At 43.6% G+C, this 19067-nt stretch overlaps 1 protein-coding gene across 12 annotated transcripts in view; it reads left to right on the top strand.

Annotated features, from left to right (window-relative positions):
• Window positions 1-19067, top strand: part of TNFRSF11A (TNF receptor superfamily member 11a) — a 163152-nt gene that overhangs the window by 25035 nt on the left and 119050 nt on the right. For 8 of the 12 annotated variants that reach the window (XR_014233828.1, XR_014233829.1, XR_014233830.1 and 5 more), the window contains exons 3-9: window positions 584-709; window positions 4486-4629; window positions 7502-7595; window positions 8747-8838; window positions 10537-10650; window positions 13509-13561; window positions 15093-15852. Coding sequence is in view for 6 of the 12 variants with exons in the window: in XM_082352985.1 (XP_082209111.1) it covers window positions 584-709; window positions 4486-4629; window positions 7502-7595; window positions 8747-8838; window positions 10537-10650; window positions 13509-13561; window positions 15093-15852 (1383 nt within the window). In the remaining 6 variants the exon portion in view is untranslated. The remainder of the gene's footprint in view (window positions 1-583; window positions 710-4485; window positions 4630-7501; window positions 7596-8746; window positions 8839-10536; window positions 10651-13508; window positions 13562-15092; window positions 15853-19067) is intronic. The other 4 variants (XM_082352987.1, XM_082352990.1, XM_082352989.1 and 1 more) reach the window with 4 other exon arrangements.

Genomic DNA, 19067 nt, shown 5'->3' with positions numbered 1-19067 from the left:
CAGTATACTTGGGACAAAAGAAGTTAACTATCCAGGTTGACAGTAGAGGGGTTTTGAAGATGGGAGGGGAGGGGTGAGAGGAAGTTCCTCTTGCTTAGCCCCCAGGGAACCCCTCAAGTTCTGCAGGCACCAGTTTGAAAACCATAGTTCTTTTCCTTAGTCAGCAGAGGTTTGGGGTGGAAGGGGTGGTCTTTTACTTAGAAGATCTAAAAGACTGCCGTGAACACAGGCACAGCAAACCCAGGAGAGGTTATCTGAGCCAGCCCGGAGGCCTGAGGAGCCCTCACTGTGAGATGTGGTCTTATCTCATGTATCAGTCTACCTTTGGGGGATGTCCTGGGATCATGGTCATGTAAGGGCTCCAGTAGATTGGTGCTTTTTTTTTTTTTTTGGCCACACCCCGTGGCTTGCAGGATCTTAGTTCCCTGACCAGGGATTGAGCCTGGGCCCACAGCAGTGAGAGAACGGAGTCCTTACCACTGGACCACCAGGGAATTCCCAGATTGGTGCATTTTTGTTGATTTGTTGGCTTTTTTGGGAGGGAGTATTTTTGATTGGTGCATGTTTCCCCTTCTAATTTAAGGAAAGTACTTGTCTTCCAAATGCACTGCTACCTCTGAAAGCGTCTGTCTGCCCTGTGGCCCGGATGAATACCTGGACACCTGGAATGAAGAAGATAAATGCTTGCTGCATAAAGTTTGTGATACAGGTGAGTCAGTCATGTTGGGGACTGTGTGGATAAATGATATTTTTAGATACAGCAATACTGTCTCTTTTAGGGGCCATGGGAAGAAGTTTTGACCACAGACCCCCAGAAAGATGTGCTTCGGATCCCAGAAGGATTGTGTTAAAATTCTTCATGTAGAACTTCTGTTCTGGAATAGTTTTGTTTTGTTTTGTTTTTATTGAAGTATAGGTGATTTACAGTGTTGTGTTAGTTTCAGCTATACAGCAAAGTGATTCAGATATATATATATATATATATCTGAATATTTATATCTCCGATATTTCCTGTAAAGGGGTTATTGGCTGATCTAGAAGGCTGATCAGAATCTGGGTTTTTCTGCTTGTTTTTGACAAAACTCCTTAAAAGGTGAGCATATGTGGTGATGTCAGTACTCACAAAGTAGCTGCTTCTCTCTCTTTTGGGTGATATTAGCAGCTGTTGATGATCATGGCCTAGATCCATTTTCATTAGGGGCTGCAGAAAGGTGATGTTCTAATTCCATCATCCCTTCTTCCTTTATTGGCTGGAATGCTTTCTAAAGAGAAACTTCCCTCATCAACGGGTTGTTACCCTGAAGTACAGTATATACAGGAAAGGCAGAATGACTGCTTGTAACTTTATTTACCACTTTTCAAAATAATGACTCGATCACCAAGTCGTCTCCAAAGGATTTGTATGAATATTATGAACTCATGCATTTACGTATTTGAGGTGTTTTAATCTGTTGCGGTTACTAGTTTTACTGGTGCTTGGATTATCTCACCTCTCCCAGGTGGCCCCCAAGTCTTTCGATGTGGCCCCCGGTGTCTTTCTGAGCTCTCTTGCTCCCAGCCTCATCTTGGACGTTTCCTGCCCTGAAGCTGGAATCAGCCATTTCTCCAAGGATTTCTCCTTGCTTTCAGCAGAACATCTTATTTAGCAACTTCAGTCTGGGTGCTGGGAAGGCTCATTGCTACTGGATTGATCCTTGTATATAGGTTTGTTTTTTTTTTTTTTTTCAGTAGACAGAACTAGGAAATAAGCATTTTTCTAAACATCGTAATTTTTCTAAAGTGTTAGAGATAGCTGGCAGATTTTGTCCAGAGAAGGTAACGTGGAAACTCCATTGAGCAGAAGCATCTGATCAAGTCTTTTTTCTTTCCCACTGCTTAGTAATGAGCTTGACTCATTGCTGTCTCTTGGAAAGAAAGATTCACTCTGTCTACTGCCAAAATTGATTAAAGCCCCAAACCTAGTGCATTAAGATATTTAAAAATATGTCAAAATTGTTCATAACCACCCAGGCGTATATGCACTTACTTTTTATATATATATATATATATATAAATTTATTTATTTTATTTACTTATTTTTGGTTGTATTGGGTCTTCATTGCTTCATGCAAGCTTTCTCTAGTTGCAGTGAGCAGGGGCTACTCTTCGTTGGGGTTTGCGGGCTTCTCATTGTGGTGGCTTCTCTTGTTGCGGAGCATGGGCTCTAGGCGCACGGGCTTCAGTAGTTGTGGCTCGCGGGCTGTAGAGGACAGGTTCAGTAGTTGTGGCGCACGGACTTAGTTGCTCCCCGGCACATGGGATCTTCCTGGACCAGGGCTCGAACCCGTGTCCCCTGCATTGGCAGGAGGATTCTTAACCACTGCGCCACCAGGGAAGTCCACATGCACTTACTTTTGAGTGGGATACTGGAATTCGAATTTTCCAAGGAAAATGATACTTGTCTGTATGTTCCAGACAGTATGTCCATGTTTATGCAAGTTGGTCTTGGTGCTTCAGAGCTGACCTGGGCCTCGGAGAGTGGACACAGAAGGGAGTGGAGACTTCTCAGTTTCACCCAGCTCTGGTCTGAAAAGAATGGGAACAGGAAGCATTCCCTCCCTGCTGGTTATAACTTGAGACAGTGAAGGAGGGAACAGGTTTCTGGTTTCTTTGTTTTCTCTTGGAACTCTGTCCTAGGCAGTTCAGGCTGCGATAACAGAATACCACAGACTCAGTGGCTTAAACAACAAATATATATACCGAACAGTTCTGGAGGCTGGAAGTCTGGGATAAGGGTGCCAGCATGACGGGGTTCTTGGTGTGTTCCCTATTCCTTGTTTCAAGACAGCCACTTTCTTGTGTCCTCACATGGTGGCGAACAGAGAGAGAGTGGAAGCAAGCTTTGTGCCATCTCTTATTATAAGGGCACTAATCCCATTCATGGGGGGCTCCACCCTCATGACCTAATCACCTCCCAAAGCCCCCACCTCCTAATATCATCACACTGTAGTTGGGGGGAGGTTTTAGGATTTCAACATATGAATTTTGAGGGGACACAAACATCAGTCCATAACAAACTCTGATAAGTATTAAGAAATATAAAGTACAAGGGCTGTTTGGACAATCCAGGTGAGATGGGGATGTATAGGAGGAGTAGGAGGTCTGTTTTAAATAAATGTTATTGTGTTGTTTCATGTATGCATGTGTGTGTGCAGGTGATTCTTGTTATTCACGGTAGTTATGTTCTATAAAGTCACCACAAACACTGAGCTAGCAAATACTGAACCACCACTCCTGGGTGGGTGAACATAACCTCATTTTGTATGTGTTTCTGTTTAAAGACACCTTATTTAAGAAATATTTTGATTCATTAACAATGAACTCACAATAAACAGCCTTGAACAAAGTTTATCTAATGTATGGATTTTCTCCAGAAGACACATCATCGCCTTCTTGGACTTAGAAACACTCGACAGCACTTCAGCCCTATGCTTGGGGGCCGTTTTAAACAGTGAACTCACCAATAAAAAACACAAAAATGCCCAAAATAGGACACTAAATAGACCACAAAAAGGACTCTGATTACCAGTGTGAGAGCTAAAACTAGAAGGCAGTGTCACCCCGTTTGCCCTTGGCGGGGGACATGCATGTCCAGCCAGTGACTCAAAATTTTCGCTGTTCTGCATGTGTTGGAGAATAACTGCAAAAGCGCCAGGAGTTATTGATTTGGGGGTTACGATTAAATTTTAACCAGTAGGCAAAATTGCCAATATGAACCAGCGAATAATGAGGGTCGACTGTGTGTGAGCATTTACCTCTATTCCACAAAAACTGGAAAGGGCCAGGAGGTTTGAGATAAGGAGAGAGCGCTTTGCTATGTGTTGTGAGAAAAGAGACAACGAACGTGTTATCCTTAGTTTGGGGGGAGAGATTAATTTCCAAGTATGTCACCAGGCCCAACCTCCTTAGTTTGCCTGTATCTAATCCCACAGTGACGCCTGTTTTCAGGACTGAATAATCCTGCGGCCCTGCAGGATCCCAGGATGAATCCCCAGTCTCCAGAAACCCAATTCTCTTAGGTCTGATCTAGCATTGGTGTTAAGAATGTTTATCACATTTGAATTTACTAAAACTCGAGAAGCTGTGAAGTCGACTATTTTGCATTCGTCAAAATAGTCAATGATCAGAAACTCCCCAGGCCTTAATCTTCCTACCAACATGAAAACTGATTTTTCAAAAACCACAAGACTCTTAATTATTGAGAGAGAGAGAAAACAACAACAACAACAAAACCTTCTGGGATGTTTTAGTGCCAGCACAGGAAGTGTGAGGGGGAACTTGGGAGTTCCTGAATCCCGGCGTGCTGAGTGATTCATCCGTGCGCTGCGTGCGGGGGGGTCTGGGTGGTTTGGGGCTGGTGGTGCTGGAGAGCGAGTGGCACGAGGTGGAAGGTGTGTATCCGCCCTTGCTCCCGCTGCCTCACCGCCCTGTCTTTCTCTCCCGCAGGCAAGGCCCTGGTGGCCGTGGAGCCCGGCAACCGGACGGCTCCGCGGCGCTGCGCCTGCACCGCCGGGTACCACTGGAGCGAGGACTGCCGCTGCTGCCGCCGCAACGCCGAGTGCGCGCCCGGCTTCGGCGCCCGGCTCCCGGGTACGAGCCGGGGTCCCGCGTCTGGCGGCGCTCCCCAAAGCCGTGCAAGTACCCCCAGGCCAAAGCGGCCTCTCAGACGGCTTCCCTGAGTCATCACACTCTGCGGGACCAGGGGGCGCTGGAGGGGGCTGAGGGTTCCCTGGGAACGGACCCCCGGTTGTGCGCCTCCAGGGGAATGTGAGAGCTCGGCCCACGCGCTCTGCTCAAGGCTTCTCCTTCTGAACCTTCCCATGCCCACTAAGGGGGGAACCGGATCATGCAGGGGTCCCCAAACTTTTTTTAAAACATGTGCACCCTCTTTGGAGAATTTTGAAAAGCCGTGCACCTCCTGCCAAAATTTTAAATAGACAGCTAAACATTTTTTATTACAAATTGAAAGAGTCGCTTAAGGACTTAGTTTCCAGGGAATTGGAACAGCAGTAAGTTACACTTTCCAAAATATTCAGCGGAATCAAAACATGGGATAGCAACTGAATAACCATCATCATCCATTTAAAAATGCACCGATCGTCTTTAACTGTTGGAAATTTTATGTGGTTCTTTTCTCTCCTTTGATTTGTATCCATTTCACCTTCCCCACAGAGTTTTATCCTAATGTATTTTTAAGCTCGGGGGGTTTATATCACCTTTTCATACTCTTTCACATGAAAAAAAATGCACCTATTTGAAATTTTAATTTTTAAAAATTTCTTGTGACTCAGGGTTCTAACCTTAAAAACATTTCTTCTGGACTGAGTTGTTACTACAGTTATTATTATACACAGTTGGTCCAAAAGATGAATATATTATATTTTGCTATACTATAATTATAAAAGTAAAACACAAGGTTGGGAGAATTAAAAATATTATTCATTTCATTTTGTATGGAGGAAAATGTCCATCACAGAGTCTGACACAGTCCTTCAATTAAACCAGACAGGCTTTCTCATGGGAAGAAGTCTGACGATTTTTTAATTACTAAAATAAATCTCCCTATGACAGCCTGCTCCCTTCTGAATTCTGGTTCTGAGATATAGGCAAGACCCAGAGCCTTTCCAAAAGTTTGTTAGCTGCATGAAAAAAGGTGCTGGTCCCTTTCTGCTTTTTTTTTTTTTTTTTTCTGGTCAGTGTTCTCTCTGCTTTGCTCCTTTGGAAATGGTGCATTCTTCAGCAATTGGTGGAGGGTAGAGGGGGTGACGTGGATGACTGAAAATTTTACCCCTGCCTTGCAGTATATTTGAACTCGGAACAACTGAACCTGATCCCAAATACCCCATATCTGTTGTCACACCCTTGCCCTTAATAGATAGGGAAAGACAGAAGCTGTAATGAGGTGCTCTGAATGCAGGAGCTTTCCATCACCAGTATTTTGACTTGTTGCTTTGTTTGGCATCTCAGAAGTTTGGCACTATGGTAGGATTTGGAGAAGGTATGAAGTGTGCCTTCTTTTGTAAAGTGGGAGTGTGATTGGGAAAGGAAAAAAGAGAAAGGAGAACGTGCAGGATGCCCCCAGCAGGTCAGTGTTACAAAGAGCAGACATGAAAGTCGTGTCCCTTCAAGCTCTTCGTGACTTGCAGCCCCTTTAGGAAGTCGCTTTGTTTTTAAGGGTTACTCTTCCAGAGGGTGTTTATCTTTTTAAAAGCTGTTTGAATTAATACGAGTGACTAGATGTTAAATGCACCTTTGTTGATATCATTTCAAGGCAAATCAAATTGCTAGAGTAAGGGGTGGGTACCCTACTTATTGAGGCAATTGCAGAAATCAAGAATGTGCTTCCCACTTGACTTTGGACAAAGAAAATGTAATTCCTTATTTTAGGGTTTTATTCATGAAAATAAACCACAGAAGTGCTACTAATTTCAAGAGTAATTTGTGGTTTTGGCACAAGCCAGTTGCTTATTATGATATCACATGGTAGCCAGTGTCCTTCTTTACTGGAATTACCAAAGGGTCATCATGTGTCAATTGCAGTAAAGGTAATAGACATAGGAAATCTGAGACATTTCCTATTTTGATAATGTAGTTCATGTGGAATATGAGGGAGGTGAAGACAGCTTACTAACCAGGATCAATTCCTGCTTTCAGTGCTATGGTTTAAGGTGGGGGTCCAAAATCCATCCCACCACTTGTGTTTGTGTAAATAGGATGTTATTGGAACACAGCCCCATCCATTTTTTTTTACTCATTATCTGTGACTTCTTTCACACTACAAGTAATTTGCAGAGACCAGAAGGCCTGCAAAGCCTAAGATATTTATTGTATGGCTCTTTATAGAAAACTGTTACTACCAACCCTTGGTTTAAGAGAAAGAGACCTATAGTGTAGGTTGGTTCGTTTTTTTCTTTTTTCTTTTTTTTGAAAACTTTATCAACACTTCGATACTTAGACTGGTGAGAGTATTGATCAGAAAGGGTCAAGACAAGAAGTTTCCTTTAAAAGCGGTAAATGAGCTGCCATTCTCTGTACCCAAAGCCTGGTGTAAGCCCCAAAGGGGAGACAGGGGAGAACAGACAGGTGCTTGATTAAAACAAAACAGATAGCAGGCTCCCTGGCCAGGAAACAAAAGATCGGTGAGCAGGACGGTGGCTCTGACCAGCAGAGGGTCCGGACCAGAGAGCTGGATCTAATTCAGATCTAATTCAGATCTGGCGTTGGCGCCCTGACACTGAGCCAGTTCCCCTCTGTACACAGTGCTGTCACCTGCTGTGGGGTCTCGGGCCCTCTGAAGTCTGTGAGGACTTCAGCCACCAGCCGCAGGTGGTGAGGGTGGGAATGGGGAGGCAGGAGACAGGCGGGGCGCTTTTGATCTCTGGTCCTCTGGACCGTCCTCCTGGCCGATCTCTAAGTGTCCTCGTTTGTCTTGTGTTCTTTTGTCCGTTGGTCTTTTTGACAGTGCAGCTCAACAAGGACACGGTGTGCGAGCCCTGCCTCACAGGCTACTTCTCCGACGCCTCTTCCTCCACAGAGAAGTGCAAACCCTGGACCAAGTAAGTGACAACGAAGGAACCCAGAGGGTTTGTTGATTTTAAACCCATCTCAGCCTCTGCTGTCTCATCTGTTTTGAAAACAGACTGATTCAGTTTGATGAGGCTTCCTCTGGAAGCCAGGTTCACAACAGAAAAAGTCTGTCAGTTGGGCGTGAGGGAAATAAACCACTGCAGCCAATCTTCACCCTGATGTGTGACAGGAGTTGTGTATTGCTTGTTAGATTCAGTTTGACTGAAGCTTTGACTTATAGTTGCAGCTGCTTTTTCCCTTTTTCTAACCTTATTTAGTTGCAAATTACTTAGGGTGCATATTATCGCTCACCAGTCCCACTTTTCCCAGCTTCCCAGCATCACTGGTTTACTTGTACAAAGATGTGTGTGTGTGGTGTATGTGCAAATAGAAGCCTCCTGTTTAAATAAATGTTTACACACTTGAGGGTTTTTTTTTCCGCATAATATATCCTGAAGGAAGCTCATTCCATATTAGTTCACTTAGATCTTTGTGGCTTTTTACAGCTACATAGTATGTCATCATAGAGATGTACCATAATTTATTTAATAAGCTCTCTATTGATAGTCATTTAAGTGGTTTGCAGTCTTTTGCAGTAGTAAATAAGTTTGCAATGAATCATCTTTTCTATATACTATCTTATGCTTATGTGAGTATATCCAGAGTGAAATTCCTGAGTCCTTTCATGGCATGCTTGTTGTTGAATACTCATAATCAATGTCATGATTCTTTCAGTTCCCAATAAATTAATTCTCGTAAAATATTTATTTTCTGATCCACTTATCCAAGTTTTATTTTGAAAAGATTTTCTGTGTTTTCAGCTTCGAAAGGGTATTCATCCAAAGTTTATCACTTAGCTATGGTAATTGAATTTGGAATCTTCTTTACTGAAGACACCAATCTTTTCTCTTTTGGACCATGCTCTCAGAGTAGTTCTTAGAGAACACTGGCAGTAGTAACTATTGCCTTTGTCCACCTTAATGATGTGTGGATAGACACTGGGGATTCAAACATCCACAAAGACCTGGTTCCTCTCCTGAATGAGCTTGCAATCGAAAGGGATAGAATCTTTTGTAGCTTTTTTTTTTTTTTTTTAATAAGACTATAAAACCAAAGCACTTACCTACCTTTCCCCTCACAGCTGTACCATTCTTGGAGAGACAGAAGCACTTCACGGGACCGATAAATCAGATGTGGTTTGTAGTTCTCTTCCACCTACAAAACCACCAAATGGTATGTTGAATAGAGCAGGTTGGTTGGGTAGACGTGCCCCAGTCTAGTCAGCTCTTCTAGATTTCTCCCGAATTACATGCTGTATCCAGAGGCGTCCATTTCTCCCTTTTCATCTCGTCCTATCCGTGGTCAGCTCAGTATTTCATTTTTATTAGTATTTTAATTCCAGATATGTTGTTTATTTGATAATTTTCTACTGTGGAATGGATAACTAGTAATTTATTCGTATATGCCAAAAAAAGAAAGAAAACTGAGGTGCAAACATAAATTAAAATGCCCAAATGTGATAGGATGGTGGTGGTCACAGTGGTCACAGTAGGGTACCTATGGGAGATTTTGGTCACCAGCCAGAGTTAGCAACTTGTTAGAAGATAGTTATCATTATTTCTGGAACATCCTGTGGATCAAATCAATCTCAAGTACAGTTTCATTGGTTGACAGAAAGTTGACAGTTAATGGCGGAAGCTGCTTACCCAGGTGAGCGAGATGCTGTGAAGGTGGGTCCAGGTATCACAGCACAGGAGGAGGCATAAGTGGCAAGAAAACCTTTCTAGTGAGGCAAGAGAACCTAGGCCACAGAGCGATGGAGTTGATGAACATTGACGAAGAAAATCAAGGCCTTAGCTTTGACATTTTGGCAAACAGGAGAACATGAAGGGGTTCTGGATAAGGAATTGCACAGTCAGAGCAGCATTTTAAAAAGACCATTAAGAGAACATTAAAAATAACTGAGGGAATAAAAAATTGTCTTAAAAAAGACAGAAGGAGAGGACTTCCCTGGTGGCGCAGTGGTTGAGAATCCTCCTGCCAATGCAGGGGACATGGGTTCAAGCCCTGGTCCAGGAAGATCCCACATGCCACGGAGCAACTAAGCCCATGCACCACAACTACTGAGCCTGCACTCTAGAGCCTGTGAGCCACAGCTACTGAACCCGTGTGCCACAACTACTGAAGCCTGTGCACCTAGAGCCCAAGCTCTGCAACAAGAGAAGCCACGGCAATGAGAAACCCACGCACCACAACGAAGAGTAACCCCCGCTCGCCGCAACTAGAGAAAGCCCGCGTGCAGCAGCAAAGACCCAATGCAGCCAAAAAAAAAAAAAAAAGGAGAAGAAAGGCAAGAGTCCAGAAACCAGGTCATGTAAACCAAGAGCTTACAGTATAAAGGTACTAGCATTTAAGTGATCAAGGGGGGATGAAAAAAATGGTTGAGTCCACATTGTGTTGTAGATGAAGTACCAGAAACACTTCGCAGGATGGCTGTGGTTCTGTTCTCATGACCAGCAAAACCCTGGTGCCATGTTGTTATTTGGAAAGAGATTTGATAAGGGGCTTCCTTTTGCCTCCAGAGCCCATCCAACTGGAGAGAGTGAAGTGTTCTGTAGGTAAGCAAAGATGATGGATGGTGTGGTCATCCCTATTAGAGTTATTCTAAAGTAGAAGCATTTAACTATGGTCCTGGGCTGGCCCCTCAGAGCTCTGGCAGCCGGCAGGGCTGGGCTGCATTGTCGATGTCACCCTTCGGCGCGCGAGCGCTCCCTGGCAAACCTACAGTCAGGGTCGGGGACCTTCCTATTGCTCGTATTCCACACCAACATCCTTGATTCTGGGGTTTGACTGAAAGGGTTATGTTTTTAAATGGAGAAAGTAAAAATAAACAATCTTTAATGCCATTTTTCTCATTTTCTTCCAACACAGAACCCCAGATTTACTTGCCCAGTTTAATTATTCTGCTTCTCTTCATATCTGTGGCATTAGTTGCTGCTGTCATCTTTGGTGTTTACTATAGGAAAAAAGGGAAAGCACTAACAGGTATTGTGTCTATGGTGGGGTTTGAAAATGAATCTTAAAGCCAATAGATACATTTCTAGGTGTATGCTTTGAAGAGGCGTATATTGCCCTCTGACTGCCTCTGGTGATCTGTTTAAACTAAGGTGACACACGCTTCATACCTAGTTCATTGTTCTCTGGCAAGACAAACAAACGAGCAAACGAACAAAAATCCATTGTGCCTGTTTATGTATATGCAAACAAAAATATTCTAGGTGCAGGAAACCAATGACTGTTGTATAGATTATATAGTGTCAGATATACAGAGGTTGCACTTATCCTAGAATACAAACATTTTTAATTACTTAAATTTAATTAATTACTTAATTAAAACAGAGACAAAATGTTCAGGTAAATGGCAGATGGAAAGTTTTGACTGGGGTGTTACCCTGATAGGTAAATTTAAAATTCTGAAAATAAGTGGTCTTATAGTCAGTAAAATGCAGGTGCTCATTCTTAGAATGAATAATCAAGTGTTGTCTTGTTTATTGGGAATAGTTTTTCCACAAAAAAAAATTGTTTGATAGTGTCTTTTAACATCACATCCTGTTTGACTTTTATACTACAAAACTAAAAAGTATAATTTGTAAGTAAGTGTTCAAGGCTTCACTAGGTTTCCTAAACCTAGTGCACATCATTGTCTTTTGAAGCACCTGTGGTCTCACCATCCTTTCCCATCTTCAGTTGCTCACTTGTTTTGTCCGCCTTTGCTTTGCTGTGATTCCATCAGTTCTCTCACAGTCACGACCATAGACTTCATGAAATCCTGCATCTCTTACTATTTCCATTAACATTCCATCGCCTAATGTAACACTGGGCAATCAAAAGATTAAAGAGGGAAGATGGTGACTGACGATGCCAGTGTTAAGCAGAGAGTATTTGAAGAGGAAAAGTTGGAATTAACTTTTTAAAAAGTCTATCATTATTGAATATTGTTATTTAATGCAACTCCACCTCCCCAACATCGGAACTGGGCATTTGAATAATGCATGTTCAGAGATGCTGATGGATTGCTCACTCATATAGCCATGGTTTCATGAGATAAACAGACTCCCAGTGTTTTATTCTTTAGTTTTTTTCTCTGTGATAATCTCTTTTGGCCATATCTTACCAATGCCAAAGGCAATGGGCCTGCCCATCACTGAGTCGGGATGTGGGACTGTCAGCTTTCTCTTCATCCCTTCATTCAGCACATGTTTTTTGGCCACCAGGGACTGGACAGACACTGGGGTCTCAACACTGAGCAACACAAACAGAGCCAGTGCCCTCATGGAAGAAGCTTCTCTGTGAGCAAGGCAGGGATTGGCCCATAGAATGAGGCTGAGTGAGGAAAGGGAGGTGCAAGAGCTCCAGGGGTGACAGAGTTGTCTGTCCAGCCTCGGGGTCAGCCAGGGCCTCCCAGGGCGGAGGCAGGGGACCTGAGATCTGAAAGACAAGTTGGAATGAACTAGCCCAAGGGGAGCTAAGGAGAATCAGAAGCATTCCATGCAAAGAGAATTGCATGATTGGAGGGAGCAGAGCAAGTTGGGGAGATTGGAAGGTTAGCGCAGCTGGAGCAGAAAGTCAGAACCAGTGTGACATGAAACTGCTACGAAGTGTGCTTCCATCCTGAGCAGAGGGAGGCAAAACAACCCTGTGGTTTTAGTATTTGGCTATTTTAGTAATTAAAACAAATTTGGGGGTACAGAAAGAGTGGATGCAGACCCACCAGTAAGGAGGGCTTTTGCAGTCAACCAGGAGAGAGATTATCATAGTAGTTATGAGTAATTACCACCTCTGTGTACAAATGTTATTTTTAGTATCATCTGTAACTGTCTAGTCCTGATCCCTAAAAAGAAAGAGCTGCAACTTTCCTTTTATTTGGAGTATCTTTATTTTTATATAATTTTAAAGTGATAGAAAATAAGCACGAATAATAATGACGATGATAGTCGTAACTGACATATTAAATATTTATCATGTACCAACACTGCTCTACACATTTTACGTGTCCTAAGTCTACACAACAGCACTGAGAGGGAGGCATTATTATTTCCCCCGTTTTATGATGCAGAAACTGAGGCTCAGAGAGGTTAAATAGACCAGGCAACGTCACATAAGAGGTATCATTACCTATTATGATGACGTCATTATCTTCCAGTGGAGAATGGACAACCTCTTAGCTTTAGTCTTTATAGTGAATTCAACATCAAATATTCAGTGGAGGTGGGATAAAATTTTATCTTTGTATTATATACATTCATAGATTTTTTTTAATTCATAGATTTGACCTTTTAAGCTTCATCAGTTCTATTTTAAAAAGTTAAGGAAGATATACTTTGTACACGCCACAGAACATATTCTTTCTTCTGAGAAGCAGCAGGGTGTAGGGAAAAGGATTCAGGGCCCACTGGAATTCAGTGGGGCCTGACACAGCCTTCTGGCATGCACTTTACTTTTATCATACATATATTTGTGCTAAGTCCCCTAGACCCATGTCACCTTTGTTCCCCTGCAATACCTAACAGGGTCCCTAAGAGTCAAAGAAAAATTGCTAAGGGCATGAGAATGTCTAGTCAGAACAGCAGCTCTGACAGCCCTCAGATGTGCCTGAAGGTATTCGATGGAACATTAGGGCATCATATTTGTCTTTACATAGATCAAAAAGTTCTGTTTTTGATAGGAGGAGGAAGATGCCTTCATAGTCTTTAAATTGGTTGATTTTCTTTTAAATGTTTCACTCTCAGATTTGCAGACGATTGTGTTTAAAGACAATATTGATCTGACATAGTGGTCAATAATACTGAATTAGAAATAGGAAATAATAATATGAAGCGCTTATCCTTACTTTGTTTTTCTAGCTAATTTGTGGCACTGGGTCAATGAAGCTTGCGGCCGCCTAAGTGGAAATAAGGTAAATTTAAAAGTCTTAAGTGCCTCCTTTAAGTACTGTTAACAATTTGGGGGAATTCACTGATGGTCCAGTGGTTAGGACTCGGCGCTTTCACCGTCAGGGCCCGGGTTCCATCCCTGGTCGGGGAACTAAGATCCCACAAAGCCAAGTGCACGAAACCAAAAAAAAAAATTGGCTGATATAACTATTATTAGTCAAATAGTGAATGGGTACTTCCTTGAGAGGATGGAACCTCAAATCCCAGGACTGATCCCCACAGAGTAACCCAAAACCCAAGTCAGTGCTCATCCTAAATGCTGTTTTCTTTGTATTGCATTCCATTTCTGTCATCTCTGTGCCCATGTACTTTTTATATTATTATTTTAGTGCCAATCTCTGTTGCCTAGGACAGATTCCTAGGAGGGAAGAGCGGTCACATTCCTGTACTCTGTAGTTATTTTGGTGGCTTTTAATTTTGGTATAACTTCAAAATTGTTGGAAAGCAGTGAGATAGTACAAAAACTTCCACCTGCCCTATACTCAGATCCACCGATTGTTTATATTTTCACATTGCTTTATTATTTGCAATCTGTACGTTTGTATATGCATATGTATATTTTTTCTCTTGAACCATTTTTTAAAAATTTATTTATTTAATTAATTTATTTTTTGGCTGCATTGGGTCTTTGTTGCTGCATGCGGCTTTCTCTAGTTGTGGCTAGCAGGGGCTACTCTTCGTTGCGGTGCGCGGCCTTCTCATTGTGGTGGCTTCTCCTGTTGCGGAGCACGGGCTATAGGCGTGCGGGCTTCAGTAGCTGTGGCTCGCGGGCTCTAGAGCACAGTCTCAGTAGTTGTGGCACATGGACTTAGTTGCTCCGTGGCATGTGGGATCTTCCCGGACCAGGGCTCAAACCTGTGTCCGCTGCATTGGCAGGCAGATTCCCAACCACTGTGCCACCAGGGAAGTCCCTAAAGACATATAAACTTTAAACCTTGAGTTCATACTGATTTCTCCAATTCTGGTCCCAACACTACAGGATTTATTGTAGTCTTTCTGTAGCTGTATTTGAATCTTCCCTTCTCCAACAGTAAGAAACCCAGCTCCTATTATTCTCAGTATATTTACTCATTTACTCAGTTCCAGAATACACAGAAAGTAGTTTCAGAATCACTAAGCCATATCACAGCAAAAACCAAAGCTACCAACCAGAGTTCAATATTTGTTTACAGGGTTTTTTAAAAATTTAGATTGAGGGTATAGACAAAATCCTGTGTTCTAAAGTTATTTGGGTCAGCTCTCCCCCTTGCTTCAGTGTAAACATGCTATCCCATTGGAAATGCAGTTAGACTCATCTGATTCTGGTTGTACTCTATCTGAGGGTTCTCCCCACCCACTAATCTTAAATAACCCAAATAAAGCGACACAGGGAGTATTCCATCTGTACTTGTTATGGTGGAAATAATTACTATAAACACCATTTTCAGCCACGTTTAGCAGACCCATGTTCTAACATCGCTGGTATTAATGCTCTGCCTTCTGAATTTAAATCAGCAGGAGTCCTCAGGCAGCAATCTTAGCTGCACTCGTGTGGAAGCCCCGAGTCAGCGTGAAATCTGTGAGGGTGTCTTACTGCTGACTCTGGAACAGAAGATGTTTTCTGAAGATATGTGCTGTCCTGACAGTGGAGGTGCGTGCGCAGGTGGCGGTCCCTGTGCGCCAGGAGAAGACGCCGGGATGCTCACCCTGGTCAGCGAGATTGAGGGGGACCCCTTCAGGCAGATTCCCATGGAAGACGAATATGTGGACAGGCCCCCCCGGACCCCAGACTCTGTATTGTTCCTCACTCAGCCTGGAAGCACATCCACACCGCCTTTCCCTGAACCCCTGGAGGTGGGAGAGAATGACAGTCTAAGCCAGTGCTTCACTGGGACAGAGAGCTTCGTGGATTCCGAAAGCTGCCACTTCGCCGAGCCTCCGTGCAGGACTGACTGGATTCCTGTGTCCTCCGAAAAGTACTTGCAAAGAGAAGTGGAGGGTGGCAATTGCCCCCACTGGGCAACCAGCTCCAACTCTGCAGATGGCTGTGCAGGCTGCAGGAACCCCGCTGGGGAGGACCGGGAACCCCTGATGGGTTGCCCCCGAAGTGGACCCTTGCCCCAGAGCGCCTATGGCATGGGCCTTCCGCCCGAAGCGGCTGACGGGGCAGAGGCGGGAGGCCAGCCCATGGATGGGGCTGATGCACGGCTTCCCAGCTCGATGAGGGGAGGTCCTGGCTCTGGAGGCCCTTCCAGTGACCAGCCACCTGCCTCAGGTAAGTGACTCTGCTGGTTCCTCCCTTCTGAGCAAAAAGGCCTGGTCTCTGTGCAGTATCTGGGGACAAGTGCCACATGCCGTTCAGGAAAGAGGGACGCTAACATGGGAAAAGTTCAGCTCGAGCATTTTCTCCTGATAAGCCTCTTTACAGGCTGGGTTTTGAGTCAGTCCACATGTTGGGTTTGTGGATTGTACCCCTGGGGCTCTCTCTCTTGGTTTATACGTGCCCCATGCGCTTTTCCATTCAGGCTTCTCACAATGGGATTAGACCTCAAATCCCAGCATTGACCCCTGAAAACAATGCCAACATTGACCGCAGGACTGGCTGAAGTCAAGGCATTGCCTCAGATTTCTGGGTTTGGCTGCAAAAGCGACCTAGGCCTCAAATTTCTTTAAAGTGACCTAGGCCTCAAATTTCCCCCCAAAAAAAGCTCTTAAAAGTTTCAGGACAACAAACAAAATTGTTTAGTTAATTGTTGATTAATTAATATTTATTGAGTGTAGCTTGTTGATTCTGGGCCAAATTAATGGGGCAGTGGCTGTCCTTTGATGCTTTTTATGAGAAGCCCCTGTTATAAACACTGCATAGGATATATTTATGGAACCAGGAGAATGGTTTTACAATTTAAAATCATTATAGAGATTTATTGCTGCACCACTGCTTGAGTGTGAATAGGCCACCAGTTGTAATATTATAACTTTTTTCTGAGAAGGTAAAACATCCTCTGTTTTATTATGTAGTTACAGGGAACTTTTCTGCTGATGGTGAGGGCTTCCTCTGGTTCCGGGGATTGTTTGCTGTATTATGGGAAGGGGTGGTCAGGGATCTCTGAGAAATTTCTGAAAGCTATAGACCCTCTCTCCAGAAAAATGAATATATGCATATGTACTATTTAAGGGGCTTCACAGAACCCTCCCACTCTCCAAAACCACAAAGCCCGTTCATGGACCACCTTTATCCTGGGATGCTTTTTCTTTTTCTTTCCTGCCTCTTTATTTAGACTGCCACCGGGTCTAGCAGCTGGTCTTTGAATTATTTTATAACTATGAGGTAGCTCAATCGGGCCCTAAATGGAGACTGTTTTACCCCATGCTGATAATGGCTCCTGGCTTATTGGGTAGAACAATGAATTTGAATCTGTTCTCCAAGGTTTGTGGTTTTGCTGCAACTACACAGATTCACTGATGGGTAAATTCTCTACCAGTTCTCAGTCAAACTGAAAGGAGGACATAGGCCTGGGGATATTTTTCAAAGAACTGATATGTTTTTCCTCCAGAAGACCTCAACTTTTTTTTTCAAAGATTTTAAGTAATTTCCGTGTCTAAAAGTTTGGCTCTATGGTTCGTTTGCATTGGTCTCTTTCTTTTCTACAGGTTAATTTTCTTCCCACTGGTTGCACACACACAGAGAACACGAGTATTTGGGGGTGTGGGGAGGAAGGAGGCAGAACCTCAGTGTGGCAGCTGCCACGTCTTGTGACACTGCAGGGGACAGACCTGTTTTTCAGTTGCTAACATCAGGAAGGTGAGGTTTGCTGCTGTGTGAAAAGCAGCAGCAGTTCTTGGAAGAACAGCACTGGCCAAAGTGAAAGAGATCAATTTTTTCGTAGTGTCGTGAAACCAAAAATGCGGATCCGAGCTTTCCTATAAGGAGTTAAAGCAGTGCCCATCTCTGCTTTTTTTATCTTTTTTTTCTCCAGCACTAAACATCTAGGCGTGGAAAGAAGGAAAAAAAAAAAAGTGTGTCATCAACTAAATGGTATTAATTTGCAAAAAGTTTACACTGCTTTTTCTGTCTTAATCTGGTGCTCAGCCATATAAAACATCCATAGAGAGTTGCCAGCAAGTGGGCCAAATTCATGTTCGCCTGAGGAGAAGTAGCAGCCAGATTGAGTTTTGAGGCTGTGCAGGTCTCTCCATAATTACTTCTACATAAACAGGCCTTCTGATTCCTGGTCAAAATAGCACTTTCTCATTATTGCTTTTTTTTAATTGTCATAGTTTATCTTCTATAAAATGTGTGAAAGAGAATGGAGCTTGGGTGAACGTTATAGGTGGGGTTAATCCTACACGATCTCCTGAAAGCCACTGTGCTCTCAGGACTTGAGGGAGGTGACCTTTTTATTGGCTTTTGGATTTTTATATGTGAGTATTTAAGAAGAAAAAAACTTACAACCAAATCAAGTGGTTTCTGCAGAAATGACAGGGTTGGGCGCCACCTAAGTAGGGAAAAGTATCTCCTTTGCACCCAGCTTCCTTGTGAAGAGGATGATTGTTCTTCAAACAGCTGCACAAGCCTGTCTTTCAAAAATAATACCTGATGGTAAGTTTGTGTTAGCAGTGTCACAGCTCTTAAAGCACAAGGAGAGTTACCAGCAAAAACCAATGAAAGGGGAAAACAAACATACTTGTGGTTTTGTTTTGCGAAACCATGTCTTGATTTACGTCTTAAATTATCCTGATGACATGACGGTGGTTACCTTGGTTACAAGCCCTTTCACCTGGAGTTTGGAGAATTCTGTGTCTAGAAAATGATGTCATGTGAAAGAACAACTTCTTACGATTAATGTGTCACTAGTTGGCCTGTGACTTGCTTCTGGCTCCTGAGATCACTTAATTGGTTCAGACACTTCTGAACTGGAGAGAGGTGTTTGTTCCCAGGGCCCACAACAATTCTTCATGAACACCAGCTACATGATTCTCTATCACATCTTTATTGAGGTTCCACTGAGACACGGAGACTTGGAAAAGCTTGGAAAACAAGTAGGGATTGGTGCTAGGGAATGGACAACACAAAGAGAATCAATAATTTGAGAAAGCAAGGCCCTCCATGGCCAGCCCCCCTAACCTGCAGCCTGTTGGTGCTCTTCACCTGCTCGCCCACCTAAGTTTGGCCAACGCCAGCCTCAGCCATTTTTAGTGGGAATCTCTCACTTTCCTGCTTCTGCACTGTAACAGGCCTCCCCTAGTGTGGCCACTCTGTCCCCACACGGTCCCCTTTTCCAAAGCACCCAGCTCCTCCTGACCTTCAAGTCCCAGCTCAAATGCTGCTTCCTAAACCAGGGATGCATGTTAGCTGCCTGGGTGGCCACTCTCCCCTTCCGTGCCCTCGGCAGCCCCTCGTAATTCGTCTTGGCATCTTTCTCACCGAGCCCAGCACACTCGTACCTTTATCAACAGCCGTCTCTAGGCAGCCACGAACAGTTAGTTGGT

Source organism: Balaenoptera borealis, assembly GCF_965194805.1.
Source record: "Balaenoptera borealis genome assembly, chromosome: 14".
NCBI lineage: Eukaryota > Metazoa > Chordata > Mammalia > Artiodactyla > Balaenopteridae > Balaenoptera > Balaenoptera borealis.
Note: the sequence above shows the minus strand (reverse complement) of the source record. Positions and strands in the feature narration are given on the sequence as shown.